General features: G+C 52.9%; 1 protein-coding gene across 3 annotated transcripts; it reads left to right on the plus strand.

Moving 5' to 3' along the window:
- Positions 1-9,463: 9,463 nt before the first annotated feature.
- On the plus strand, positions 9,464-27,913 carry NUAK2 (NUAK family kinase 2). 3 transcript variants are annotated; one of them, XM_045456279.1, is made up of 8 exons: positions 9,464-9,863; positions 18,902-19,022; positions 21,548-21,699; positions 22,032-22,097; positions 23,992-24,111; positions 24,686-24,818; positions 25,755-26,444; positions 27,368-27,913. In XM_045456279.1, the coding sequence occupies exons 1-8, from the start codon at positions 9,618-9,620 to the stop codon at positions 27,523-27,525; spliced, it is 1,686 nt and encodes a 561-aa protein (XP_045312235.1). In that variant the 5' UTR covers positions 9,464-9,617; the 3' UTR covers positions 27,526-27,913. The 3 variants fall into 3 exon arrangements, with proteins under 3 accessions (XP_045312235.1, XP_045312234.1, XP_045312236.1); XM_045456278.1 differs by having other exon boundaries at positions 25,755-27,913; XM_045456280.1 differs by lacking the exon at positions 9,464-9,863 and adding an exon at positions 11,588-11,720 and having other exon boundaries at positions 25,755-27,913.
- Positions 27,914-27,939: the final 26 nt, after the last annotated feature.

Consider the following 27,939-nt stretch of genomic DNA (forward strand, 5'->3'; position numbering starts at 1 on the left):
CCCACAGGCTAGCCTCTCCCCCATGCCCATGGCCACCATCTGGGTTCACACGCTCATCCTCCTGCATGAAGACCACATCACAGCCTCCCCCTGTGGCTGTGCTGCCCATCACTCTCCTCCAGCCCACCTGCCACATCGGTGCTAGAGCCCCTGCACTTTCAGAAATCTTTCTTATTGGGGCGCCTGGGTGGCTCAGTCAATTGAATATCCGTCTCCTGATTTCAGTTCCGGTCATAATCTCTTGGTTCGTGGGAATCGAACCTCATGATGGGCTCTGCGCTGACGGCTCCCTCTCTCTGCCCCTCCCCTGCTTACACGAGCACACACGCTCTCTCTCTCTCTCTCAAAATAAATAAATAAACATTAAAAAAATTTTTTAATGTTTATTTATTTTTGGGACAGAGAGAGACAGAGCATGAACGGGGGAGGGGCAGAGAGAGAGGGAGACACAGAATCGGAAACAGGCTCCAGGCTCCGAGCCGTCAGCCCAGAGCCCGACGCGGGGCTCAAACTCACGGACCGCGAGATCGTGACCTGGCTGAAGTCGGACGCTTAACCGAATGCGCCACCCAGGTGCCCCTAAAATTTTTTTAAAAAGAAATCTTTCCCATCTCCAAATCCAGGTGTCCTTACAGAGCTTAACATCCCCTCTCAGCTTCCCCAGCCCTTCGGGTGATTTCTAGCCTCAATCTGGGCCTCTGAGCCCCTTGACAACAGTCCCACCTTCCTGCCACCCCTCCTTGCCTCTGAGCAGGGTTCCTGTCCCTTGTGTACCTGGTGAAGGCAGCCACCGTCTCCACACAGCACCCCCATACACAAAACTTTCTAGATTCTTCTCAGGACCATGACAATGCCATCCACCCTTGGAGGCCCAGAGCATCACAGGGTGCTGGGTACACACTGTCTAAATGTATAGCAAATAACTGAATAGAATACATGTGTAGCAGACAACTGAGTTGAATGAAGCCAGAAAATCAAAGAGCCCAGAGACAGCACTCTGAGAGTAACCTTTACAATGCTCCCTCTTCCTCTGAGCCCAGCTACAGCCTGTGGCTGGCACAAAGAATCCAGTCCAGGAAATCAGCAGTATTTCAAATCCCCTTGCTTAGGGACTGGGTCCCCTTTCCCTTTGCAGCAGGCTCTGACAGGAGGAGTAGGTCAGGATTAGGCCCTTCATAAGCTGTGGGTGACAGCCAGCCTAGTAATCCAGGCTTGTGATAACAGCCTCCAGCACCAGACTGTGCTAATGTCGTTCAGGGCCAAGAGAAATGCGGGCTCCTGCCTTCCTTACCAAGGGTCAGGAGCTAATGACCCAGCTCAAGAATGTGCTTTGTTTGGGGTTTACATTCCAGGATCAGCCTGGGAGGGCCAAGGCTCAGGGTGCCAGTGGGAGCCAGGCACGGGCAGGGAGGTGGCACCGGGCAGACCTTCCCCTCTCCTCCCTCCTGGGCGTACCTCCCATGCCCTAACCTTCCTGGTTCTCTGTGGACCTCCATGAGTGTAGGATGGCAGCTGTGGAGGCAGGACAAGGAGGAAGAACACACTCAGCCCCTTCAAGGGAGCAGCATTTAAATGGAGTATGTAGGAAGAACAAATATTGTTAAAATGTCGATACTACCCAAAGCAATCTACATATTCAATGCAATCCCTATCAAAATAACACCGGCATTCTTCACACAGCAAGAACAAATAATCCTAAAATTTGTATGGAACCAGAAAAGACCCCGAATGGCCAAAGCGATCTTGAAAAAGAAAAACAAAGCAGGAGGCATCACAATCCCAGACTTCAAGCTCCACTACAAAGCTGTAATCATCAAGATAGTATGGTACTGGCACAAGAACAGACACTCAGATCAATGGAACAGAATAGAGAACCCAGAAATGGACCCACAAACGTATGGCCAACTAATCGTTGACAAAGCGGGAAAGAATAACCAATGGAATAAAGACAGTCTCTTCAGCAAGTGGTGCTGGGAAAACTGGACAGACACATGCAGAACAATGAACCTGGACCACTTTCTTACACCATACACAAAAAGAAACTCAAAATGGATGAAAGACCTCAATGTAAGACAGGAAGCCATCAAAATCCTCGAGGAGAAAGCAGGCAAAAACCTCTTTGATCTTGGCCGCAGCAACTTCTTACTCAACACGTCTCCGGAGGCAAGGGAAACAAAAGCCAAAATGAACTACTGGGACCTCATCAAAATACAAAGCTTCTCCACTCATCTGAGGACGAGCTTGTCTCATCTGAGACAAAAACAGATGAACATAAGGGAGGGGAAACAAAAATGATATAAAAACGGGGAGGGGGACAAAAACTTAAGAGACTCTTAAATATGGAGAACAAACAGAGGGTTCCTGGAGGGGTTGTGGGAGGGGGGATGGGCTAAATGGGCAAGGGGCACTAAGGAATCTACTCCTGAAATCATTGTGGCACTAGATGCTACTAATTTGGATGTAAATTTTAAAAAATAAAAAATAAAATTAATAATAAATAAATAAATAAATAAATGGAGTATGATGTACTGAGCTCAGAGTCACGGGACCTATCACCATAAATGCCCAGCCACCAGGGAGCCTTTAACAGTGTTCAAAGAGCCTCCATGTTCCAGGTCTCCTTCTATCAATTAGAAAATGAGGTGTAATGGGGCGCTCGGGTGGCTCTGTCGGTTAAGCGTCCAACTTTGGCTCAGGTCATGATCTCATGGTTCGTGAGTTCGAGCCCCATGTCAGGCTCTGTGCTGACAGCTCGGAACCTAGAGCCTGCTTTGGATTCTGTGTCTCCCTCTCTCTCTGCCCCTCCCCTGCTCACGCTCTGTCTCTCTGTGTCTCTCTCTCAAAATAAATAAACATTAAAAAAAAAAAAAAAGAAAGAAAATGAGGTGTAGGGAAACAAAGCACCTACCCCAGGTCATGTGGCCAGCTAAGGGTAGGGCTAGGTGTAAAATCCCTTTCTCTGACTGCCCTTTTGGGGCTCATGTACCCCTGGCCTCATGTACTTTGATGGCCTCTATACCGCAGGATCCTGTAGCAAAGGTCCTGTCTTCACAGGATCAGTGAAGGATCAATGGTGGATATGAAAAGCGTTGACCCTGTAAAGATGAGGACTTCTTTCTTATGTCCTATAAAAACTTTTACCCCAGTCATAAGCATAGGTGCCTCCCGCCCCACCTGCAACCTCACAGCTATGGGAGATACACAGCTTCAGACACTGAGAACAGCACATAGGAATGAGGGGCAGGAAAAGAGAAGGATCAGTTTGGTTTGCCGTTAACGATAGGGTAAGAAGACCCTTTCCAAATTACTGCCTAGAAGCCCTGGACTAAATCCGCACAAACAGCCGCCCACTCCACCTCCCAACTCTTAGAATATCCCTGTTCTGGTTACAACACCAGCACTGAGAGTGGTTCTCAGGCCCTTCCTCTTCTCCCCCAAGTCAGGATCCCTCCTCTCCTTTCCCCAGCACAGAGCTCCTGCCTTGGGCAGTTTCAATGACCACTTCCTAGCTCTTAGCTTATCTTAACAGTCCTGTGTCCCAGATGAGATCAGCTGTAGCTCAGGGAGTCTGATAAGCCCCTTACTGTCATAGCGCGCGCGCACACACACACACACACACACACACACACACACACACATGAATCTCTGCCAGAACTGGGGGGGAGGGGACTTGAGAGGACCAGGGCTCAGCAAACCCCCAAGCAGACATAGGGAATCATCACTCTGACAGCTTCACCTCTTGTTTCACCCCCACAGAAAGCCCACAAGACAAGTATGAGGCACATTTCAGGTCGGGTAAAGTATGACATAGAGAATCAGAGTTTACTGGAGACTCTGGGCAAATCAAGTATTCTCTCTAAGCTGAAGTATGATGGCTAAGAGTGCTATTTCTGCAGTATGGAGGTTCCTCAAAAATTAAAAACAGGACTACCCAACCCAGCAATTGTGCTACTAGGGATTTATCCAAGGGATACAGGTGTGCTGTTTTGAAGGGACACATACACCCCCATGTTGATAGCAGCACTATCGACAATAGCCAAAGTATGGAAAGAGCCCAAATGTCCATCGATGGATGAATGGATAAAGAGGATGTGGTATATATATATATATTGTCCATTGTATTAATAATCAAAATTAATAATCAAAAAGAGTGAAATCTTGCCATTTGCCACTACATGGATGGAACTAGAGGGTATTATGCTAAGTGAAATTAGTCAAATAAAGACAAATATCATATGATTTCACTCATATGAGGAACTTAAGATACAAAACAGATGAATAGAAGGGGAAAGAAGCAAAAATGACATAAAAACAAGGAGGGGGACAAAGCATAAGAGACTGTTAAATACAGAGAACAAACTGAGGGTTGCTGGAGGGGTGGTGGGCGGGGGGACGGGCTAAATGGGCAAGGGGCATTAAGGAAGACGCTTGCTGGATGAGCACTGGGTGCTATATGTAGGCGCTAAATCACTAGAACCTACTCTTAAAATCATTTTGCGCTATAGGCTAACTAACGTGGACATAAAAAAAAATAAGTAAATAAATAAATAAATAATTTTTTTTTTTTTTTTTTATAAAGGTAAGGGGTGCTGTTTCTGAAGGCAGATTGCCTGGGCTCCAATCTGACCCCATGACTCGCCAGCTTTATGACACCGCAGTTCTTGAATTTCTCTGTCTCAGTTTCCTCATCCGTGTCATGGGGGGAATCACACGTCAGCACCTACTTCACGGAGTTGTGGTGAGGATAGACCCCATTTATGCAGTGGTCAGCGCACAGGGTGTTAGCTATATATAAAAGACAAAAGTTCTTGCCCATGGAGTTGCCACGAGATGAGAGATAGTCACAGCCAGTGAGTGGCAGAATCTGGATTGCCAGATTCCTGAGCCAAAACATCATTCCAGCCCCGGCGGTGGGAAAGGGGGTGGGGCTCCTGAGTGTCTTGTAGTGATGGGATGACCTCCCAGGTGGGCAAAGAAGGGGAATGACGAAGATTTCAAGTGTGTCCTTTCTTAGACATTACAGAGGAGTCACAGCAGAGTCGAAATGGAACTCAGAGCTGGTTTATGCAAATCCCTTTTGAAAGAGGAGAAACTTCCTCGAGAGAGAAAGTCCTTGGCCATGACCGCAGTGGGTGGGTTGGCGGTTAAAAGAGGAGCTGGAACCCAGGACCCCTGACTCTTCATCTGCATGAGCTCTCCCCGCCACTCCAGGCAGGAGACAGGCAAGCTTTCTGGTGTGGGGACAAGAGCTAGGGTCAAGCCTCTCCCGGGCCTAACCTGTGAATGACATTCCATTTCCCATAAGAATCCAGCAATCCGGGGACCGCTTTCAGTGTTTGCTGCGCACAATCCCCCCAGGCTCCTGGTAAGGCTTACAGAATTTAGATTGTGAGCAGCTCACCATTCCGTCGTGTATTTCCAGAGCCCATTTGGGCACCACAAAGCAATGCCATCCTTAGGAACAAGAGCTACGATGTTGGACTGATAGGGTTGGCCTCTCAGCTCTGTTAGTCCCAGCTATAGCCAGGTGGTCTTGGACATAACACTGTATCTAAGCCATTCAGAACCAGGGTTGGCTCAATAAATGTTAGATATTCTCATATCTATTATTGTCGTCGCTCAGTACATATTTATGGAATGAATGAATGAGGGAATGAATGAACGAACGAGTGATTGGCTCATTGCAGGAACGATTACCTAAGCAGGACAAAGCTTGTGGTCACAGCTTTGGGCATCCCATAAAGCTTGCTAGGCTTAGGCTGGTCAGAAGAGAGCAGCATTGAGTCAGGGATCCTAACTTGTCAGCCACTTCCAGAATTTACAACCAACCCTCTCTTTGGACTCTCGCCTCCTGATCTTGGAGGGCCACTTCTAACACACAGTTCCTATCCAGACAGTTCCACCAGCCCCTGAGAGGGGAAGGTCGGCACCTTCAAAACCAGATTGTCCACTACCTGGGGGTGACTGAGCGCTGTCACCTGTCCTCAGAGCTCCGGGGGAAGAAAATATAATGGTTGGGGTCTCAGGCTGGAAGGGCATGATGAGTTGGGCCCTCCAGCCTGCAGTAGCTCTTTTCCCAAAGAAAAGGAAAGATGGGCTCAGACATCAATACTGAGATAAAGCCCAAGGGAGGAGATGCTCTAGGGCCTGGGAGCCCCCCTAAAGCTCATCAGATCCAGAAAGTGCTTGGCTGGTCCTTTTCTACTCTTCTTCCCCGCCCTCCCCCTCCCGCACCCCCGGTTCCCCCCCCCCCCACCCAAAACACACTCAGTATCTCCTCCAATCGTCCACCCTGACCCCATCCCTGAAGGCTGTTCCTCATACTTCTTCCTTCCAGGCCCACCTGACCCCCTGTGAGGCCCTCCCTCAAACCCCTGAGCCAGAGTAAGACCCACGCTTTCAGCCTCACATGGCGCCTTGCACCTTCCCACCATCGGCCTCGGGTTATACAAGAAATTGTGCATTTATCTTATTTCTTTTACTAAACTGTATACTTCCTGGGAGCAGAGAGCTAATTCTTAGTCACCCCCCCTCCACCCCAAGGCTCATCTTAGATGTGTTTCTTTTTCAAAAGAAATGCTTCACCCCTCACCCCCAAAACATGGCCTTGGTGTCCCTCACCTGCTCACCCACCAGCACCCTGCCCTCCACACCCCACAGAAGTCCTCACTCTGAGCCACATTAACATCTGCTTTCACTAGTCTAGACTCACACAGACACGCATGCACACAGGTTGTAAAGTGTGTCTGGACTGGCACAGACACTTGTTTCTAATTGCTTGCCCACTGTGGCATCTAGTAGGCCCAAAGAACGGTTTTCCCCAGAGCCCTTCAGACAGTGATCAGTGACAGGATGTGGGGGTAGGTGGATAGGCTTCCCCTTCCCAGGATGGGATGGTGGGGAAGCAGGACTGACATGGCCTAGCTCAGCCCAGCTTTCCAGCCACGTCCGAGCACATGACCCAGGAATGTCCTAAAAATCTGCAGCAGCCGAGGCCCCTGACATAATCAGATTCCCTGTCAGGGAATTCTCACTCTGCTGCGACAGACCAGGTCTCCCTTTAAGGAATCTGAGAGTTGAGTTTCAGCGGTGAAGCTCATTTCCGAGTCGCAAACTGTTCCGGTTCTGTCTGAGTCTGTGTCTGCCTGCTTTGCCTGTCTCTGTGAACAGACAGCAGCCAGGTCCGCTCATCATTGCTGTCTTGTAGTCCCCCAGGGGCCATCAGGCTGCACCTGGCTGGAACAGGGCAGATCTCTTTTCTCTGGGGTCTTTGATCATGCCTGGCTTGCCCCCTAAAGAGGGATTCACATTCTGGTCAAAGGAAGCTGAAGTGGGGCGGGGAGGGCCCAGGAGGCGCAGGAGATCGACTCCCCACGGCCATGGCCAGTTCAGCGGTGATGGAGGAAAATCAATCATCTATAGATGCTTTCACTTTAGTCTTTGAATCACATTGCATGTATGTTCTTTGGTTCATAAGCATCCATTGAGTGCCTTTTGGGGGGCCTAGCCGTGCACTAGCAGTCTTGGGCATATCTGGAAGAATTCATAGGAATCTAGATTAAGCCTGCAAGGGACACTTAGGCTCATCTGTATGATTCTTTCACCTTGTTTATGAGGAGATGTTGATTCATCTGGCCGTCTCCCACTCTTCAGGTCTCAGCTTAAAAGGCCCTGTCTCTGAAAGCTGCCTCTGACTGACCTCCTCCTGTCCAGGCTAGGGGCTCCCTCCTGTTATACACCCCAAGGGCATTCCATTCTTCTCCCATCTTGAACACACCTTCCTCTGGCTAGGATTTGCTTGTTTATTTCTCACTAGACTGAGAATTCTCTGAGGGCAGAAACCATGTACGCCTTGTCACCATCACGTATATCCATAGGCCCAGCACCTAGTGGGCCCCCTTATTTGTAGAGTGACTGATTACTGTGATTGGTAAAAGGTCACAGAACTGGTTGATGTCAGCAGGACTAGAACTCAGGTCTCCCAGTACTCAGCCCTGTTCATTCTCTACTACTACCTGTGCTTCCTCTTAAGAACTCTAGTCCATCTGGATGGCCCCAGCCAGCTGGGCCCCCAGGATGGATGGAGATCTCAGGGGACACAGGTCAAGGGAACTGTTACCTAGGCCTTGTTCTAATTTCTCAGACGATTCAGAGCAAGAAGGGAGGCTGGCAGAGGGAAGAATACCAAATTGGCTGCCACCTCCCATGGCCCTTCAGATTTGGGGGAAGGGAGGTTGGTCTCCTGCCTAAGTGGATCCTCTCTAGCTACAAAGGATGTATTCTCCATCCCTAACACACACTAGAAAGGATCAAAGGATCAGTGGAAATAGGAAAGTGGGCAGACACTAAATGCAAAATTCAGTCACTGGGGATGTAGTCCTTCTTGATCTTGATCTTGATCTTGATCTTGATGTCCTGAGTACACAGCTGGAGACACAATCCTCCTGGGGGTCTGAATCCCAGCCCTACCATACTCTCACCGGCTGGATGGCCTTTGGCAAAATAAGACCCACTTCAAAAACTGCAGTTAGTGTGAAGACACAAGGGGAAATGTCTCTTTCTCCCTATTACTCTTCGCATCTAGAGGAAGGAGGACAGACTATGGATAGTTTCGTTTCTTTGTAAATGACAGTGCTCCAGGCCTTAAATACCAAGCCAAATCTCATGACCTACCAACCGTCCTCCTGACTCTGAAATCACAGAGAGGAAAACTTTGAGGGGACAGCTATACACAGATTTAGGGAACACAAGTTAAATAATAGGATTGTAATGCATTTTTTAATGGATGGGTGTTTCCCTTTGTCTGCTCCAACTCCTTCCAAAACTTCAAAAATTCCTCTACATCTTGAGGGAGCCACTCAACCCTAGAAGCGTTCTTTGATGAAGAGATAGGAACTTTCCAGAACCACGTTTCTGGGATCCAATCAAGGTAGATCTAACTGAAGACAGGTGAAGTGAGAACCCCGGAACAGCTCTCCACTAGCCCTCCCACTTGGCTGGATTCAGTCTCCATGCCTCTCCATTCCCCCTTCCCCCCTTATAGTCTTAAAGAAGTGATCCAGTGACTTCATAGACTTTTGGCTTGAGAGATGCAAAGTACTCAGATGGAGAAATACTTTGGTGACATCTAGAACTGTCAGATTGCCCCTTCATAACAGAGAACACAGTACAGTGGAAGGACCACAGGTGGCTGTAACTAGGACAGGGTGCCACTCGGAAGCAAGAACAGTTCCAGGGCCCTTCAAAAGTTCCAGATCCCAGTAGTACCCACTGATGTCCCCTATCCCCGGTGCGTGTCCCTCCGGGGCCCAGGTGGGCGGGGCTCCCCTGACACCTTTCCCGGCCTCGACTGGGGGAGGAGCCGGGGCCGGAGGCCCGGGAGAGCCAATGCGGGACGTCCTGGTCACGCACAGCCGGCGAGCAGGCCAATGGACGCGCGGGGGGGCGTGGCCAGGGCCTCCGGCTCGAAGCGTTTATAACAACTTGGAACGCGGCGACTTGCCGCGCGTTCTGCTGCGGCTGTGAGTTCCCAGCCCTGGTGCGGGACGTGTGCCCCGGGCTCTACCTCTCCCCTCGCAGCACGTTCCCCCTCCGCCCTCGCTCACCATCCGGCCGCCATGGAGCCGTTGGCTTTCCCCCGGCGGCCCGGCCCGGCTCCTTCGGCCGCCACCGCCCCGGCCACCGAGCTTGCCCGGCCCCTGCCCGACAGGCTCATCAAGTCGCCCAAGCCCCAGATGAAGAAGCAGGCAGTGAAGCGGCACCACCACAAGCACAACCTGCGCCACCGCTACGAGTTCCTCGAGACCCTGGGCAAGGGAACCTACGGGAAGGTGAAGAAGGCGCGGGAGAGCTCGGGGCGCTTGGTAAGTGCGGCTCCCTCTCGCGGCGCGGCCGGGCGGGCGGGCTTGGGACTTGTCCGCGGGCGGTGAGGGATGGAGGCTGGGCCAGGGGCTAGTGCCTTCCTCGGGGCGGGGGGGATGGCCAGCATTTAGCCTTGGCCATGCTGAGGTTGCGCGCGCGCGCGCGTGTGTAGTGGGGGCGGGGGCCTGGGGTATCCATTGCAGATATGTCTGCCCGTGATTGTAGGGACAATGGTCGTAGACCTGGGGATCCCAACACTAGCCAGCATACGATGATTGCCCAGTAAGTGAGGAGGACGGTTGAGGCAGGGTGCCTAGAGGATAGTGCCCTGTCTTGAGATGAGAAAACTCCCCAAAGAAGAGGAGACTTACGTTGAATTTTACTTGGAGCAGACTGTCCAAAAGAGTGGAATGGGAAGAGGAAGTAGAAGGTGCCAGATCATAGGATGGGTTTAGTAAATGAGTGTGTGGTTGAATGAATGTATGAGGTCCAGTTTCTCAACTCAGTTCTTATAATCTGGCAGCCCAGCATACCGTGGGGTTCTGCACTGGGGTGGGTGGGAAGTAAGCTTGACACTTCGGTCCTTTCCAGCTCTAAAATTGACTCAGAGTTTCATTAGGATGCGTCTTTTATTCTGGGAAATGTGAAACAAGGCTCTGGTGCAAAGTCTACTGTGCCCCAAGATACCTTTGGGTGAGAGGCCTTTTCAGAAACCTGTCTAGTTAATTTACGAGAGGGGCGGGTATAGGCAATAGAAATAGTAGTAATCTGTGAGACCTTGAGCAACTTCTCTCTATACTCAGTTTCCCCTTCTGCAAAAACAAACAAAACCCCACAGCCTCCCTCACAAGTTGCTATTAGAATTGAATGAGATACAAACGTGAATTTAAATTGATCCTGATACATAGAAACTGCAGTCAGAACTGATACTTATATCCGGAAAGGCAAGCCCTGAAAGGGTAGCAAATTTGCCAAAAGTGAGTTAACAAACTTGCACTTAACATGCATAGGAATCACCTGGAGTGCTTCTTTTAAAATACTTATTCTTTGGTTCCACTTGCAGAGGATTTTATTCCAGAGGTCTAGGACGGGGCCAGATAACTTGCATTTCTAGCAAGGTTTTTAGGGCAGGTGATCTAGGGACTGACTGTTTTGCCACCTTCCAATGGGTACTGGTTATGAGACATGCATGTGTGTGTGTTTGTCTGTGTGTCTGTGGTTTACCCTATTGGCTGTGGGAACAGTCACCTCCCCAGATTGTTTGCTTTTGCAGCCAGTAACTGGTTTGAAATTCAAGAAGTCATTTCATTGGTGAAGGAGAGTGGATGCTGGAGAAAGGGAGTGGATTATGGCCTCATCAATAGGACCGAGTATGTTTTTCCTGCTAGGGCCTGGCACTGTCCCCAGTTGCCTGCTGCCAGGTTACAGCTATTGGGCAATCATGTACTTCCTGGCTTTCCTTTTCTCTTTCTCTTTCTATAAAGTGTGAGGGCCCGGTGAGGCTCCAGGCTTGAGACCACTGGGCTCAGGCTTTGTCAGGCGCTCAGCTGGAAAATAGACAGGCTGGGCTGGGGGACTGGGGTGGCCCAGAAACTGGGAAACTGAGATTGAAGTTGAGATCCCATCAGACTCTTGACCTGGGTCACTGTATGTGCACCTGTGTGTGTGTGTGTGTGTGTGTGTGTGTGAGAGAGAGAGAGAGAGAGAGAGAGAGAGAGATTGATGTCATTGATTCTGGAATGAGATAAACCAGCTTTCAGTTTTCAAACCTCATTGGCTGAAGCAGGGATTCCAGCTCTTATGACATCAGAACAGAGAGAATTCAGAAGGTACTCCCTGGCCTCCCGCAGGGGCCCCAGGTCAGTAGGAACGGGGTCTGCCCTGAACTTCCCTAATCAACAGACCACTTTGTACTTCTACTGGGAATGTGCTCAGGGTCTCCCTCTTCCTTGGAGGAGAGCTGCCTGCTGTGCTAGTGATTTCTCAGTTCTGGAGAGGAGCTGTCTTCTCCACTCCACCCCCATCCCTGCCTCTTCACTGTCCTCCCTTAAGAGAGACTGACCTTGGGGCGCCTGGGTGGCTCAGTCGATTGAGCATCCGACTTTGGCTCAGGTCATGATCTCACAGTTCGTGAGTTCGAGCCCCGCGTGGGGCTCTGTGCTGACAGCTCGGACCCTGGAGCCTGCTTCGGATTCTGGGTCTCCCTCTCTCTCTACCCCTCCCCCACTCGTGCTCTGTCTCTCTCTCTCTCTCTCTCAAAAGTAAATAAACATTAAAAAAAAGAGAGAGAGAGAGAGAGAGAGACTGACCTGGTGCCTCAGGATCTTCTGTGAGGGAGAAGGACACCGGAATGGCTCAGTTCATTGAACTGAGGCAATTCAACAGAGGCTGTTGGTGGGGACTGGATTCAGAGAAAAGCCTGCTGGGTGACTCCCATCCCAATATTCTCTCTACCTTTCTAGCATACTTCCCCTTCCCAGCCTACTTAGATGAGATTATCAGGGGCCAGATGGGACCCTCCAGAGGAAGGGGTGGGTGGGCAGGACTAATGGCTACTCCAGGAGGGCATCAAAGGAAAAACAAATATTTGCCCTGGATCTTCTAGTCTCTGACCACATTCCTGGTATCCAAATGACATTTCCTCCTGTGACTCTCCCAGTTCCCCTTACCACCCCTCCCCTCAAAAGAAAAACACCTGCTGTGGGTCCCTGGAATGGTAGAGCCTTTGGGGTGATCTGCATGGCAGTCTTCTCTCCAAGGGGTGCCACGAGGAGCATTAGGGGAGTCCAAGTGGATAGCGATCTGGGACAGAGATGCTTCTGTGTCTTCTATATATTGGACTGCTGCATGGCGTTTCAAAATGTTTGCAAATGACTGGGCTGGTCTGATTCCTTCATTGACAGTTGGGGAAACTGAGGCCCAGAGAGACGATGGGGTTTGTCCTGTGGCTGGTTAATGGCATGCCGGCGACGCGGGCTCCTGACTTGACCACCCCAGGCCATGGATGACCAACAAGGAGTCTTGGACTTGGAGTTGCTTTGAGCTGAGCCCGGGCTTCCCTCCGTGTGCTTTGTTATTCCAACAGCTAGCCCGGGCCACCTTTCCCAGAGCTCCAGGCAGTGCTGAGGGTGGGAACAGTCACTGGGAACTAACTCCCACCCCCACACATGCTGACTATGTCGAGGGATCCCGAGTGGGTGGACTACTCTACATTCCTGGTTTTTACCTCGTCGGGAAGGCTGGGCAGCTCAGACTCAGACCGTAAGGGCTCCAATTCGGACTCTCTCACTTACCAGCTATGTGACCTCTCTGCATCTCCGTTTCCTCATCTGCCAATGAAGGAATCAGACCCTGTAGCGGGGATTATAATAATTCCTGCCTCGTGGAGTTCTCAGAAGATTACATGAGATAATGTATGTAACATGCTCAGCATGGCAGCTGACACACACACAGTGTCATTATCCCAGCCAGGCTGGCTTTGCTTGGCCCTCCCCTCTCCTGGGATACCCCATCCTGGGTCTGTCCTGCCCTGAGCGAGAGAAGGGGTTGTGCTGAGCTTTCCTAAGCCAAACTACTTTGGTCTTTGCTTTGTTCAGAGTCCTCTCCTTTAGCCCCAGCTCCCAGAGGAAGGCTCTGCCTGGCCAGCTGCCAAAGGCCTCTTCTGCGTGACGCTGCCCTCCCAGCTTCTCCTGCACCTCCCTGCTCAGCAGCAGGGAGGGAGGCTCCGGCTGCAGGCGACTCTTGTCCTTGGGCTTTGGCCAAACCACACAAGAGGGCTGAGCAGGGAAGCGCCTTGCCTGGCAACCTGGCAGAGTGGGCAGGAGGGTGGCGAGGAGGGGGCGGGCACGGCATGGGGTTCAGGGGAGGCGGCTCAGTCTCCCTTCGTTCCTAGAGCCCTTTCCTGCTCCCTGCCTGGTTCTCTGGCAGGCTTGGTGAGATGGTGAGCCACCCCCAGACCCATCCCCACTCTGCTCGGGCCAGCCCAGCCCGGCCTAACCTCCCCTCCGTTATCTAAATAGGTCATCCTCCAGCTCCTTGCCCCACCTCCCAGATGGCAGCTGCTCTGTGCAAGGCCAGAGAGGAGTCAAGGATCTTGGCTCCAACCCCTAGTGATAGCCATGACCGGAGATGCCCAGCTTGCATCCTTTCTCCTGGGACCGGGGACCAGCACCTGCACATCTTCTGTTTCTAAGGCCTTTCAGCCATCCTCTCCTACATCCAGGTTATTCCTGATCTGGGTTCCTGCAGGGGAGGCGGTGCTTAACCACCGGAGCCCCAACTCGCATCTCCCCCGGCAGGTCTGTGGGTCTCTAAGTGGGACGGGGCTGCTGGTGGCGCTGCACGGGGCCCAAGGCAGGGTGCGAGGCATTCCCTTCTCCAGGGGTGGGAAGCAGGGAGCTAGAGGCAGGGCAGGGCACCTGCAGGGAAATTTTGTCTTCCAAGAAGGCCGCTTCTGCAGGCAACACTTCCATCTTGCACTGTAGTCCCGCCTCGGTGCGTCAGGGAACCTTGGAAGAGTAGTGTGCCTTTTTGGACTTCAGTGTTTGCCATTTGCAAAATGGGGTGGGGCGTGGGGAATAAGTCCTGCTCCCTTCGCAATGTGGGCCAGCATCTATAGGACTTTTTGCCCAGGCAGATTCACATAGATCTAGCCTAGGGCATCGAAATAAACCTGTTACAACAATCTTTGGCCAGAACCTTCCTGGCATAGTAGCTGGTGACCCATTTCTGAAGAACCTTAGCGGAAAATGCTACAAGTTGGAAGGGAGCTTAGAGGTCCTGATGTACCAATTCATGAATGGTTCCTTTCTTTCTGGCCTTTGCACAAACCTTTCTCTCTGCCTATAATGCTCTGTTGCCCCTCCCTACCTTACCACCCCCTGCTCCCCCTGGCTTGGCCAACCCCACTCATCCTTTAAGAGCGAAAACAAAGTTTTCTCCCAGAGATGGTTTTCCCTGTTCCCCCAGGCAAAGAAAACTCTTGTCTGCACTCCTGGAGCCCCTGGGCAGGCAGGGACCTCAACTGTCCTGTTCGTCACCCTAGACTGGCATGGATTTAATTACCAGTCCTCCCCTTGGGCTGAGGGCCTTGGTGCAGGAACTATCCATATTTTGTCTAAATCTCTAACACCTAGCATAGCACCAGGCACATAGTAATTCTTAGCAGATGTTTGAGGAATAAATAAATGCCCTTTCATTTTTCAGATGAGGACATTAAAACTAGCCACACTAGTTAACCAGCTCATTTAAGTGACTTGTCTTGAGTTGCGTGGTGCCATAGGGACAAATAAGGATCAGATACCTGATCTGGCACTCACTTTTACATTATCACATAATTGTTGCGCCTGGATTTCCTGCCCCCTCTGAGTAGGCTGGCGACATAACATGTCATCTAAACTCAGGTACGTGGGGAGTAAAAGGGGCTCTAGTAATAATTATACCAGGATGAACCAGGATTATCTCCAGGCATGTGGCCTGCCTACCTCTGGGTGATCCATTCAGCAATTGTTACCCTCCTCCTTGGCTCTAGTTTGTTTTAATTCTAGAGAATGGTTGCTCAACCAGCTTGCAGATCAGAACAAAGGTCCCTCAAATTAGTCCTTGTAACTGAGACTGACTCTCCACCCGTGGAAGAAGGGCAGAAAATCCTATCTGGGCACTGGTCACATCAGTCAGGGATCAGCCCGATGACTTAGCCAATAACTATTTATTTGTGATTTGTGTTCACCAGTAAACAGTTGTTGAACGCTTTCTGGATGCCGAGCTCCTTCTAGGCCTGAGCTGTTGCTGCATCTTCTTTACTATGACAAGCTGGACAGCACATGGCTAGGGGCCTGTCCTGTGGGGCAGGGATAGGTTGGGCAAGAGTGGCCCAGCCCTACCAGGGCAGTGACACATCGCTCTGCTTGGAGGCCTGATGACTTACCTTGTTTCCTTCATAGGAAGTGCTAACCAAGCTGTAGTCTCCTAGGACCTAATGGGGATAACTTGAGGTGGGGGGATGTGGGGGTGTCACGGGGGTCTTTGACCTGGCCCTCGAGGCCCAAGTGGGCTTGCAGAAGAATGGAACTGTTCACTGAGGATGAACAACTCTGAGTTGGAATCCTAGGCTTCCAGAGTTGAAAGAAATGGATCTTGGGGCTCAACTTCTGTGTTCTCTATCCACTCAGGGATTCCTACTGCTGCTCAGACCCCTTTTTTTTGGGGGGGGGACCTCATTTCTTTTAAAAAAGGTTTTTTAATGTTTATTTATTTTTGAGACAATGCAAGAGACAGAGTGAGAGCAGCGGAGGGGCAGACACAGGGAGACACAGAATCTGAAACGGGCTCCAGGCTCTGAGCTGTCAGTCCAGGGCCCGACGCGGGGCTCGAACTCACGAACCTTGAGATCATGACCTGAGCCCAAGTCGGATGCTCAACCGACTGAGCCACCCAGGCACCCCGGGAACCTCATTTCTTTTAGGCTTTATCTTTGTTCGATCTCTCCCCCCCAAGCCTGTAATGATTTATCTCCTTGTATAGGTTTGTGTGTACAGTTGTAATATGCCTAGTTCTTACATATATGTGCATCTTAAGCTCTCAACTATTTGTTTCATTATCTAGTTGTGTGATTTTTATGTGATTTTTCTTTTACTGTCTATTAACACAATACTTAAGGCCCTTTATCTGAAGAGCTCATACGACTTTTATCTACTGTCTGATTTTTAAAACAAGGAAGTTTAGAAAAGAACTAGCCCGTAAAATCTCCCCTTCAGGGAGAGAAAGGGGTATGGAGAGAAGGGTGTGCAAGAATGATTCTGCAAGTTGACTCCTCATAGTCGGAGGAGGATTCAGGCCCTCACCTCCCCATCCCCACCCCTCCGTTCAATTCTCAGCCAGAGATTTTTCTGCTTGGCTCATCAGGGTGGTTTGGAGCAGAAGCGGGGGCGGGTCGCAAAGAAAGGCGCTGAGGTGCAGCCCTGTCCCCGGCAGCTGCAGCGGGGGCCTCTCTGGTATCGTGGGGACGAGGCTCCCTGGCGACAGGTCCCTCCTGCTGCCATTGTCCTCCCTGCTCTGCTCCGGGAGGGCACAAGAGCTGGGCCTCCCCTCTTTCAAGGATGCAGCTCCAGGGGAGGAGAGGGGCGGAGGGCACGCCATCCCTGGCCCGTTGCCGGGGTGACCGGGCCTGGCCATTGTGCGCAGCTCCCCTTATGGGATTAAGGCTGTTCCGCATTCTTGTCCGATGGGGAGCGCAGGCCCGCTCGGCCACTGTCCCTGCGAGCCGGAAGCCATTGTCTGCCTCCAGAGCCCTGTGAAAGGGTGGATTAGAGGCCCCTCCCCTGGAGCTTGGTTTCCTTTTTCTCCCTGTCTCCTTTTGAACCTTGAGGGGAGGCGAACCCTCCCGGGAAACTGAATGGGGAGCAGTTTACCTCGGTCTGTGCCTTCAGATTTTTTCACAACGTGTCCACCTCCCCCCACCCCCCCAAAAGGAAGTCCTGAATTTACCATTGGTGTCCTGGGACAGGACTTGTCAGGAGCTGACCAGCCCTGTGACAGCCCTCCCGGGCCCCTGCCCGGCGCCCGAGCCACCACCACTTCCCCCCCCCCCCACCCTCCCCAACCACGTTTGGACAGCTCATCTCACAGCTTGAGAGCAGGAACGCACCTTACACCTCTTAGTTCAGCCTGTGTTTCACAGAAAAGAAAACCCAGGCCCGGAGCGGGGGCGGGACTTGCTCCCTTGGGGACAGCGACAAGAGCTCGGAGGTCTCCCCCCCACCCCAACTCCCCTGGCGCTCCCCAGGCCCGAGCCATCTGCACACACGGAAGGGCCCTTGTCCCTCTCCTCTTTTTGTCCCTGCGGCTGCTGAGTGGGACAGAGCAGGGAAAGGACAGAGACTCCTCAGCGGCTAAGAGTCCTGCTTACCAGCGATGGCATCTGGCACTTCCTTCTCCATTTCCTGTTGCCTCCGCCCTTCCTGAACCCACCGCACTTAACCAGCCTGAGGGCTGACTCCTTATATGGTGTTTTCACCTTTGCAGCGGAGATTGCCAAGACCAGACCAGAGGACGCTGTCTTGTTTGTTTGTTGTTAGGAGAGGGACATTCCTGCCCTCGACTGAAGGGATGGGTGTTTTTTTGATAATTTTTTTTTTTTTTTTTTTGTGGAAAAATATACAGAACATATAATTTGCAGTTCAGTGACCTGTTAGGCACAATGACAGTGTTGTGCAACCATCAGCATTATCCGTTTCCAAAATCTTTTCATCACCCCGGACAGAAGCTTCGGACACATTAAACAATAAGCTCCCGGCCGCCCCCACCTCTACCCCGACCTCTGCCATCCCCCACCCTGGTAATCTCTAGTCTACTTGCTGTCCTGTGCGCGTGCCTATTCTGGTTACCTCGTATAAGGAGAATTGAACATTTGCACTTGTGTGTCTGGCTTCTTTCACTTAGCATTATGGTTTCAAAGTTCATTCGTGCTTATGCCCGTTAGTAACTAATATGACTTTGAACAGGTCATTTCACCTCTCTGGGTACCGGTTTTCTCCACCTATATATGAGGACGATGAAACTCTGTGCCTGCCTCTCAGGACTGTTGGGAGGGCCGGCGTACTTACTAATGCAACACACACTTATTCAGTGCCTACTGTGTGCCAGGCACGACGCGTGGCCTCAGGGATCCAGTGCTGAGCAAAACCAGCCCCATCGTAATCATGGCGCCGTATGGTAAATTTGCTTTGTAAATCACAAAGCATGGGCCTTACAGATGCAGGCTGTACTTTCCTTGTTCATCTGTGGACTCTGGGTGAGGTCATTGGCCCATACGCCTCCCTGCTGTGTAGACTGCACCCGACCCAGGTTTAAACCTTCTCTAGGGAAGGTGCTCTCCAGCCTCTCTGTCACCTGCCCTGGTGAGGGATGGAATGGCTTCCCTGGGTGCACGCAGTGGACTTCTAGCAGCGACAGGTGGCCAGGGGCAGCACTCCCAGAATATCTACGGATGCCTTTATCTGCCAAAACCTTCTCCTCAGTCTCCTGCATTCTCTGTTCCCAGGTGGCCATCAAGTCAATCCGGAAAGACAGAATCAAAGATGAGCAAGACTTGATGCACATTCGGCGAGAGATTGAGATCATGTCATCACTCAACCACCCCCACATCATTGCCATCCACGAAGGTACAGAGGCAGGGCATTCGAAGCAGTGTGTGTGTGTGTGTGTGTGTGTGTGTGTGTGTGTAGGAGCAGTCAGAACAGGACACAAAGAAGTGGAAAAGACCCAGACTTTAGAGTTGGACAAAAGGTGGATTTGAAACCCAGCTCTATGACTTTGGGCAACGAATTTAATTAGGCTCTGGGTGGGCCTCAGTTCCTCATGTGTAGACCGGGACAGTCCCACCTACATCACAGGGTAGTTGCAAAGATCAAATTAAATGTCACTGTGTATTTAGCTCATGGGAGGAACTCCGTGGACCGTAGGCTTTCTTGTTGTTATTAGGTTTTCCATAATTGAACACTACCTCCCCAACCCGATGAGATCCTTAGCATCCTGGGGGAGGCTGGAACGAACGGAGAGACCTTCACCTGTCTCGGGTGCGTGGGTGTTATCCTTCACACGTCCCAAGAGCCGGCCTTCTAGAATCTGACCTGGGCTCTGAACCATTCCTGCCATGGGGCCGGCTCCTACCTTTTCTCATCTTTCTTAGCCTCCTCTTGCTCCGACATCAGTGCCGGCTTTCTACTCCATCTGCCCTGCTCCCTGTGACCCAGACAACAAAGTGAGCAAGAGAGAGTGATGAGTAAAAGAGGGGGAGCACCCTCCCACGCACACCTGTCTGCTTCCAGCCTTTACATAATATCGGTTAGATGAGAAACCAGCCAGAACAGTAGCAGCGGGAGGGAGGGAGGGAGGAGGGGAAGCCTGCGGCTTTGCCCTCTGTCTGAATATTCCTGGTGGGAAGTAAGACAGAAGTCTCTTCTCTTGGGTTCTGTTCGTGGAAAGACTAAGAGCAGAGCCACCGACATGGCCCCGTGGCCTGAGCCTGTCTCACAGGGATCCCGGGCAAATGGCTGAGGAGGCTAATTGTATCTCTCTGTATTTCCCCCAGGGAAGAGTGGGTAGATGACAGAGTATTGGTTAAGCCAGGTTGAGCTTGGTGATTGGGCAGAGAGAGTGTATGTGTGTGAATTCTCCCCCACACCCATACCTCCAGCTACGTCTGGGAACTGAGTCTTGAAGCTTAGTCTGTGGACTTGCCTGCACCTCAGATTCTGTGATTGTAGGGGTGTCACAGTTACTGTGTGACAGGCAGGCCCCTCCACCCCATTCGTCCCCTGCCAATCTCCGGGAGATATGAACCAGGGGAAGGCTCCAGTCTTCGGAATCTAGCTGCTCTCCAGGACGTACTCTGGCTGGCTCTTGACCTCCAGTTGCATGACACAAAGATTGTACGCACCCTTACAGGCATATGGAGAACCACAGCAGTAGGATCTCATCTAGGTACCGCCCCCGGCCCCGGGAGATTGGGCCACCATGCGTCAGGTCCACGCACTCATGTGGGAGTGGAAAAAGAGCACAATCCTGCTGGCTCCTGGCCATGTATCCAATAGCCTGGCACCTGGGATCCCTCTTGGGAGAAGCCTGCTCTCTCAGCTCCTTGTCACAGGCTAGACAACAGTGCCTCTGGGGCTGGCTGAGCAAGCCAGACTCCTAGGACTCGTTCGACACAAAGATGCAATGTCACGGACATACATGCTCTGACACATACCCAGCCAAAGGGCCAGTTTGGTGAACCAGTCCTTCCCTACCTTTCCAGGCGGCTAGAGCCAGGGCAAAAGCCTGAGCGGCTAGAGCCAGGGCAAAGCCTGAGTGGCACGTGAGCTTGGGGGAGGCCGATTGCCAGGAAGTCAAAGATGCTGAGGGTAATAGATATCTTATCTCCGCTTTCCATGGTACTGTGTAGTTCACAAGCCACCTTCCTATCCCTTTTTATCCCTCTTCTGATCCTCAAGGCAAACATTATTATGGGAATTATTTTTCAAGTTTATGCACGAGGATATTGATCGTAACTATGACAGTAGGTACGATTTATGGAGTGCTTGTTTCTATATCAGACCCTACGCCCGCCTGCTCAGCCAGCCCCAGAGCTATCACTGACTTTCATCTATTTCTTACCCAGTCCTGTGAGGTTGCCATTATATCCCGCTCTTCAGATGAGGAAATTGAGGCACCCTGGTTGAAAAACTGGCCAAAGTCACCCCGCTGATAAGTGATGGGGCCAGGATTCAAACCCCAAACCTGTATTCTTACTGATGTATCTAGAAGAGATTTGCCCGTGGTCATAAGGCCAAACAGTACCAGAGTTTGAGGCAGAGAACCTGACTTTTCATTCTCATCCATTGATTCCTGCCTTCCTGGGAAATTTGCAGGGTAGTTTTAAGATTCCTCAAAAGCCTGAACTTCCAAAGAGAAGGAGGCTAAGCCAGTTCCCTTGGCCTTACCTCGTGGTTCCTGGAAGATGGTGGGAGCTTTAGAGGCCCCTTTTCCTGCTCTTACCTGCCACTGTCCCGTCCCGTTGGCAGACATCCCTGGACAAAGGTCCTGTCTGGTTTGGGGCCAGGGAGGCGTGTGTGACCCCCCACCCCTCCAGTGGGGAACAGTGTACTCTGGAGGGACCTCACGTTCCTGCCTTGCTCTGCCCCAGTGTTTGAGAACAGCAGCAAGATTGTGATCGTCATGGAGTACGCCAGCCGGGGCGACCTGTACGACTACATCAGTGAGCGGCAGCGGCTCAGCGAGCAGGACGCCCGCCATTTCTTCCGGCAGATCGTCTCGGCCGTGCACTATTGCCACCAGGTGAGCGACCTCCTGCCGGTTCTCCAGGGCTGGTTTGAGCCAGAGAGATTCCATGACCCCTCCAGGATCCCGCAGGGAGACAGAAACAGAGGCAAAATTCCATCTGGACTCTGGGCCTCGGGGATGTTGGCGTCTCTGGCTGACTCCCTCGGGAGTGGAGGGGCCTGGGTCTGTTGCGCTGTGTTCCAGTGAGATGGGTATCCCTCGCCTGCCTGTGTTCCCCCAACTTGGCCCCCTTTGTGTTTTCCTCACTTTCCAGGCGAGGCCTTCGTGTCGTCCTGTCCCTCCGTGGCGACCTCTCCCTGACCATCCTTCTGCCCTTTCTCTTTCAGAATGGGGTTGTCCACCGTGATCTCAAGCTGGAGAACATCCTCTTAGATGCCAATGGAAATATTAAGGTGAGCCCCGCTGCTTGTTTCCAGCAGCTTCCCTGCCCCACCACAGCCTTTCTGCCGAGTGTTTATCTCCAAGTGCTTAGGGGACTCCAGAAGGAGTTGAGCAAAGCTGAGACTTAGATGTTGGTAACAGTAGAGAACTCAGCCGTCATCCTTTCCAGTACCTCTTTTTATGGATGAAAAACTGAGGCCTCAAGATAAGCGGTGACTTACTCAAGATCCCATGGCAAGGGAGTGGCTGAGCCTGGGCTAGAACCAAAGTCTTCTGACTCCTCAGCCAGTGCTCTTGACGTCCATAAGGCCAACTGGAGTCGAGATCCAGGATCAGCCTTTGCACATAACCTTGGGACTGGCAGGGAGAGAGGGTCACAGCCCGAGTTCTCCCCACCTGCCTGCACGCACACACATGTGCACATGCACACGCACATTAATCTGTCGCAGCTGGGTAGCCCTTTGGTACTTTTCTCCATAGACCACGCATCCCGGCACCAGCTTTCTGCCCCCTGCAGCTTCTGAATTCCCATGCCTGAGTGGTTAAGCTTAGGTCTGAGAGGTTCATGCTGATGAGATAAGCTCAGCTCTCGGGGCTAGAAGGGGGAAATGGCAAGGGCTGACCCCTGCAGGTACCTGGGAGGGCTTTGATCCTGCACTCGGACACTCCTCAGAATCTTCCTGAACCCAGGACACAGTCCCTTCCCTTCCGTGACCCTTGAACTCATGCCCTGAAGCACCCTGGCACTGAGTTCATTCCCCTTACCCAGCCAATTCCTGGAGCCGGGTGGGGCTTTCTTTGATGCTAAGCAGGGGGAGGGGAGCCAGAGCCAGTAAACTCACGTAACCAGACAGGCACGAACCTTCCCATCTGTACCAATCATCTGCGTCTTTATGGGCTTCAAATGGTAACTGCTCGATAAGAGGCCAATAAAACTATAAATGAAGAAGCCAGAGCTTCATAAACAGCCCCTCCCCACCCTGGGCACACATGACCCTCTGCTGGGGGTGAAGAGGCCAGGAGAAGCAGGGCATTGGCCTCTGCTTGTATCTGAGGACAGTTAGGGGAAAGGGTCTCCCTGGGAAGTAAGAAGACGGGCTTGGGGCCTCTCAAGTCCGCAGTATCAGATGGCTCAGGGAGTCCTGGGAGAAGATTCCTTTTCCTGAGCTCTGACCACAGCTCTGATCTTTGTTCTGACTTCGCTCTTGCTTCTTAGCTCTACTGGGCTGACCCCAGGCTCCTGCCACTGTGTTCCCGCCCAGATCTGGGCAGAGATGAGCCCTCTGTTAGGAAGGGCAGGCCAGGCCTCACGTGGTAGTCACTGATGGGGCTGGCTTGCTTCTGAGGGCCATGGGGTTGGCATGAGAAGTTGATTCTCTCTGTACATCTGGTAGACCCTTCCTTCAGTTAGTAGTTGTCTGTTGACTCCCATCCATGGGTCACACCTGTGCGAAGAGCTGCAGGAGGGGGAGGGGCAGAAGGAGGTGAGCACGGGGGACATACTGACAGGACAGTATGAGGAGGAAGACTGATGAGCAGGGACTACAGCCAGCCATTGGGCTTTGTGCGAAAAGGAGGTGTCAGGGGAGGTGGGCTTGCCAGGTCAGGAGGATGTTTATAGGCAGGAGAGTGCATCCCTGGAGTGGGGTACAGCATAAGCAAAGAGGCCTGGGGAGCATTGAGGACCCTGGAGGCCCCACACACCTAGGCATTCCTCATGGACATGACCTCCGCAAGGCTGTCTCTTGCAGGGCCTGAGCTGTGCTCAGGGGGCAGGGGGCATGGGCACACTTTCCTCCTGCGAGGGCCGGGGTTTCCCTGGGATCGGGAGAGGGGCAGGCTAAGAGCTGCAGAACAATCCAGGCCTTGGTATGACCCCCACCTGTGTTTGACCCGACCCTACAGATTGCAGACTTTGGGCTCTCCAACCTCTACCGCCAGGGCGAGTTCCTGCAGACGTTCTGTGGGAGCCCCCTGTACGCCTCACCTGAGATCGTCAACGGGAAACCCTACACGGGCCCAGAGGTGAGTCTCTACTCTCCACCCACGGCCTGCCTCGGCACCCCCTGTGGCTCGAGATCCTCTCAGAGGGGTGGGCTAGCTTTCCAGCTTCTTCCCTCCTTCCAGAGCCCAAAGCTCAGCCCCCTACCCTTCAGTGACTTGCCAGGTCCTCACAAGAACAGTAAAACTGGGACAAGAACTTATGTCTCCTGACCCCTGGTCTGGTTCTGTGCCCCCTCGCCCTCCGGGTTCCCGTTCTCTTTCCTGGCACCCACCCAGACTCCCTGGAGAGGCGGGCGCTCTCACAACCACCCCATCCTAGCCCAGAAGGGTGACCTCACCACTGCTCTGGTCTGTGGCTGCCCCTCCCAAGGGCAGGCAATTGACCACACCTTTCCTCACGAACCTCAGTCCCTTCTACAGTGTCACCAGCTTTGTTCCTGGGTACTACTAGAAGGAGGTGGTCCTCAGGTGCCCCAGCCCCTGAGTTCTCCAGCGTGTATCCCTTTCTTCTCTGGCGTCGCCACAAGCCCGCCAGCCTGGGGCATGCGGGCATCCTTGCTGACACTCTCCCTGTCTCTCGCCCGCCCTCCCTCAGGTGGACAGCTGGTCCTTGGGTGTCCTTCTGTACATCCTGGTCCATGGTACCATGCCCTTTGATGGGCAGGACCATAAGACGCTGGTGAAACAGATCAGCAACGGGTCCTACAGGGAGCCGCTTAAACCCTCTGGTGAGTGAGAGGCGTGGGTGTTCTCATCCAGGCCCCGTGTGTCCCTCCCTAGCTCCTGAGGCAGGAACCAAGTGGGGGCAGGGAAGTAAAGAAGATGACCCACTGTCGATGGGGGTAGCTCCTCACCACCCCCTCCTGCTGTCATCTCTCTGCCTCCAGGGTCTGTGACCTCCGAGAAGGAAGGGGTATCTCTTCTCTCCTTTGTGAGATGCTATATCCTATTTGGGAAGGGCTTCTGGTGGTTGAACTTGGACCATCTTTGCTGCAGTTTCCTCATTTCCACCTGCTTGAGTCCTCATCCTTGGAAGTCTCTTTGTCCTTTCACACCCAGTGGAGAAGGCAGGAAGCAGGGTGTGAGAACCTTGGTTTCCTCTTAAGCACAGTCTCTACCCTCAGGGTCGCATTCAGCCAAGAGAAGGAGAATACACTAACGTACAACAAGGCTAAAGAAGGGCCAGGGGGCGCCTGGGTGGCTCAGTCGGTTAAGCTTCCGACTTCGGCTCAGGTCATGATCTCACTGTCTGTGAGTTCGAGCCCTGCGTCGGGCTCTGTGCTGACAGCTCAGAGCCTGGAGCCTGCTTTGGATTCTGAGTCTCCCTCTCTCTCTGTCCCTCCCCTGCTCACACACACACACACACACACACACACACTGTCTCTCTCAAAAATAAATAAACATTAAAAAAAAATTTTTTTAAGAAGGGGCCAGGGTCCTGGGGGGTCGAGGGATGGAAGAAGAAATGGGCAGAGTCAATCCCTGAAAGCTGGAGGCTGTGGGGAGCCACGTGGGCTGTGGCGTGTACGGAGCGCAGGTGGGAGTGGACATATCTGACACAGGACTGAGAAGCCTTAGCGCAAGTGGGGGTAACCAGTGAGAGGGGCTGCGGGGTGCCCGTTCTCGTGGCTGCCAGCCTGAAGCCCCTGTCTCTTGCCTTCCAGATGCCTGTGGCCTGATCCGGTGGTTGTTGATGGTGAACCCCACCCGCCGAGCCACCCTGGAGGATGTGGCCAGTCACTGGTGGGTCAACTGGGGCTATGCCACCCGCGTGGGGGAGCAGGAGGCTCTGCACGAGGGCGGGCACCCTGGCAGCGACTCTGGCCGGGCCTCCATGGCTGACTGGCTGCGGCGGTCCTCTCGCCCGCTCCTGGAGAATGGGGCCAAGGTCTGCAGCTTCTTCAAGCAGCACGCGCCTGGAGGCGGGAGCATCGCCCCAGGCCTGGAGCGCCAGCATTCACTCAAGAAGTCCCGCAAAGAGAACGACATGGCCCAGTCTCGCCAGGGGGACCTGGCTGACGATCCCTCTCTCCGTCCCGGCAGGGGCAACCTCAAGCTGCCGAAGGGCATTCTCAAGAAGAAGGCACCAACCTTGTCAGAAGGGGCAAGGGCAGACCCCGAGCCCAGCCTGGGCCCTGCGAGCCCAGGGCAGGCCGCCCCCCTGCTCCCCAAGAAGGGCATCCTCAAGAAGTCTCGGCAGCGGGAATCTGGCTACTACTCCTCTCCGGAACCCAGTGAATCTGGGGAGCTCCTGGACGCCGGCGATGTGTTTGTGAGTGGGGACTCTGAGGAGCAGAAGCCCCCCCAGGCCTCAGGGCTGCCCCTCCATCGCAAAGGCATCCTCAAACACAATGGCAAGTTCTCCCGCACAGCCCTGGAGCTCCCAACCCCCTCCACCTTCGGCTCCTTGGATGAACTGGCCTCCCCTCACCCTCTGGCCCGGGCCAGCCGCCCCTCCGGGGCTATGAGTGAGGACAGCATCCTGTCCTCTGAGTCATTTGACCAGCTGGACTTGCCTGAACGGCTCCCCGAGCCCCTGCTGCGGGGCTGTGTGTCTGTGGACAACCTCATGGGGCTTGAGGAGCCCCCCGCAGAGGGCCCTGGAAGCAGAGGCCTGAGGCGCTGGTGGCAGGACCCCCTGGGGGATAGCTGCTTTTCCCTGACCGACTGCCAGGAGGTGACAGAGGCCTACCGACAGGCACTGGGGGTCTGCTCAAAGCTCAGCTGAGGGTGGGGGGGGGGGCGCCGCCCCATCCTGGGTAGGCTCTAAAATGCAGCTGCACCCTGAGGGGAGACCACCACCGCCCCTGCCTCCTGAGACTAGTATCCTGGCCAGGAAGGCTGAGGTGGTTTGCACTTGAGCCCTAGAGAGGGCTGGACGGGAAGTGGGCAAGTCAAGTGCATTGAGGGTTCCAAGTCTTTGGCCCTGTGGAGCAGAGAAGAGAGTAGAGGGGAAGCTAGTAGAGGGAGGAGGGGAAGGCCTGTGGCCGAGAGTCCGGGTTGCCCGCTTCTGGTTCGCACAGTAGGGCCGCAGACACCAGGAAAGAACACTCTCTCAGTGCCAGTCTCCTTTCTTGCAGTAAGTTTTGTGCGTGGTGACTTCCTGCTAAGGTGGGGAAGGAAACTCCTCAGATACAGGTCCCATCCCCATCAACCACTAAAACTGGAATGTGGCGCCCCCGCAATGTGCCTGGGGCGTCCTGGGAATGGTCTCCTACCGTGTACCCTTCCTTATTTATCTCAACAGTAAGAGAACCCAACCTTTATCTCCTCGAAGGTTTTCTCCTCTTTCCCGTCCTCCAAACCCGGCCCAAGCCTCCTGGAGTCGCTGCTAGGGATCTAAAAGACTCAAAAAGGCTCAGGCTGCTGCTATCGGACTTCATCTCAAGGGGCCCAGATTCCCCTGGACCCCACCTTGGACCTCGAAGACTCTGAACCTCTCTGGCCTCCAAGCTGCTCCTGCTACTGAGAATGGAGTGTCTATTGCTCTGGGCTTTCCGGACCCTGGGATGCCCTTATTTATTTTTATGTGTTCAGCCCTGTGTTTTTAAAAAAGTGAATCTAGCTCTTTTCAATAATGTGAATACTATGTTCTGGGGAAGTCCACTGTGATGCCTAAGTTTTGTGAACAGGGAGATATTTTTGCAGTGATTCCCTACTGATCATGGGGGGAGGGGATCAATCACATGTCCCACTGCACTGTCCGGGAGGGGGTCTCTGGCTCCCTCCCACCATGCCCTGATTCTGTCTACCTGATGGTCCCTCTTCCCTTCCACCGTGGCTAGAGAGAACCCCTGCATTAAAACCAGAACCGTGGTTGGAAGATAGCCTCTGTTGTTCTGTTTGGGC

The sequence above is a fragment of the Leopardus geoffroyi genome, chromosome C3 (assembly GCF_018350155.1).
Source record: "Leopardus geoffroyi isolate Oge1 chromosome C3, O.geoffroyi_Oge1_pat1.0, whole genome shotgun sequence".
Lineage (NCBI taxonomy): Eukaryota > Metazoa > Chordata > Mammalia > Carnivora > Felidae > Leopardus > Leopardus geoffroyi.